At 38.9% G+C, this 1,695-nt stretch overlaps 1 protein-coding gene across 1 annotated transcript; it reads left to right on the plus strand.

Moving 5' to 3' along the window:
- The first annotated feature begins 1,065 nt into the window (after positions 1-1,065).
- LOC138895765 (uncharacterized) lies at positions 1,066-1,476 on the plus strand. The gene has a single exon (XM_070180490.1). The coding sequence runs from the start codon at positions 1,066-1,068 to the stop codon at positions 1,474-1,476; it is 411 nt and encodes a 136-aa protein (XP_070036591.1).
- Positions 1,477-1,695: the final 219 nt, after the last annotated feature.

Below are 1,695 nucleotides of genomic sequence, written 5' to 3' on the forward strand. Positions count from 1 at the left end.
ATGATGATTTTAGGAGGATGTGTATTGATTACAGACAGTAGAAGAAGGTTATTATCAAGAACAAGTATTCATTGCCTCGTATTGATGAGTTATTGACCAACTTCAGTTTGCAAAGGTTTTCTCCAAGATTGATTTGAGATCTAGCTATCATCATTTGAATATTAGGGCTTCAGATGTCCCAAAGATAGCTGTTAGGGCTCGTTAGGGTCATTTTGAGGCTTTGGTGATGTAATTTGGTTTGACTAATGCTCTACAGATTTTCAAAGATTTGATGAACCGAGTGTTCAACCCTTATTTGGATTCCTTTATGATTCTATTCATTGATGATATTCTAGTTTACTCTCACAGTTGAGAGGAGCATGAGCAACACTTGTGAATTGTACTACACAATTTGAAGGAATGCCAACTTTATGAAGTTTTCGAAGTGTGAGTCCTGGTTGAACTCAGTTACATTCTTAGGACATATTGTGTCTAGTGATGGTATCAATATTGATCCTAAGAAGATTGAAGCAATTCAGAATTAGCCTAGACATATTTTAGCTACAGAGATTCAGAGTTTCTTGGGTTTGGTAGGCTACTATCATCGCTTTGTTAAGGGATTTTCATCTATTGCAGCTCCACTAACCATGTTGACTTAGAAAGGTGTTACTTTTAGATGGTCTAATGAGTGTGAGGAGAGCTATTGGAAGCTCAAGGTTGCTTTAACTATGGCTCCAATGTTGGTGTTGCCCATAGGTTTCGGGCCTTATACCGTGTTTTGTGATTCTTAGTGCATTGGGCTTGGTAGATTTTTATGCAGGCTAGTAGGGTGATTTCCTACACATCTCGGCACATGAAGGCCGATGACAAGAACTATCATGCTCATGACTTGGAGTTGGCAGATATTGTACATGCACTCAATATTTACAGGCACTACTTGTACAGCGTGTCATGTTAGGTTTACAGTGATCATCGGAGTCTCCAACACATGTTCAAGCAGAGGGATTTGAATTTAGGAAGCAAAGGTGGTTAGAGTTGTTGAAAGACTATGATATCACTATCTTATATCATTGCGATAAGGATAATATGGTAGCTAATGCCTTGAGTCGAAAGGCAAAGAGTATGGGTAGTTTGGCATTTATTCCAATTGAGGAGAGGCCATTGGCTATGGATGTTCAATCCTTTGCCAATAGATTCGGGAGATTGGATATTTCTAAGTCGAGTAGATTTTTTACTTGTGTTGTGGCGCAACCGTGTTTGTTGGAGCGTATCAAAGCTCGTCAGTTTGATGACCCTCATTTGTTGATGTTGAAGGACACGATGAAACTAGGTGGCACAAAGAAGGTTGTAATTGGATATGGTGGTGTTATGCGGCTTCAGGGTCAGATTAGTTTTCCAAATTTTGATGGTTTGAGGGAGTTTATTCTCCTAGAGGCTCATAGTTTGCGGTATTCTATTCATCCAGGTGTCACAAAGATGTATCGTGAATTAAAATAGCATTACTGGTGGCGTATGATGAAGAAGAACGTTGTTGATCATGTTCATAGTATTTGAATTGTCAATAGGTGAAGTACGAACATAAAAAACAAGGTGGTTTGACTCAGAGAAGTGGGAGCATATTACTATGGACTTTGTGGCAAGATTACCACGGATAATGAAGAAGTTTGATGCTATTTGGGTCATCATGGATAGATTGACCAAGTCTGCATATTTCAT

The sequence above is a fragment of the Nicotiana tomentosiformis genome, chromosome 7 (assembly GCF_000390325.3).
Source record: "Nicotiana tomentosiformis chromosome 7, ASM39032v3, whole genome shotgun sequence".
Taxonomy (NCBI): Eukaryota; Viridiplantae; Streptophyta; class Magnoliopsida; order Solanales; family Solanaceae; genus Nicotiana; species Nicotiana tomentosiformis.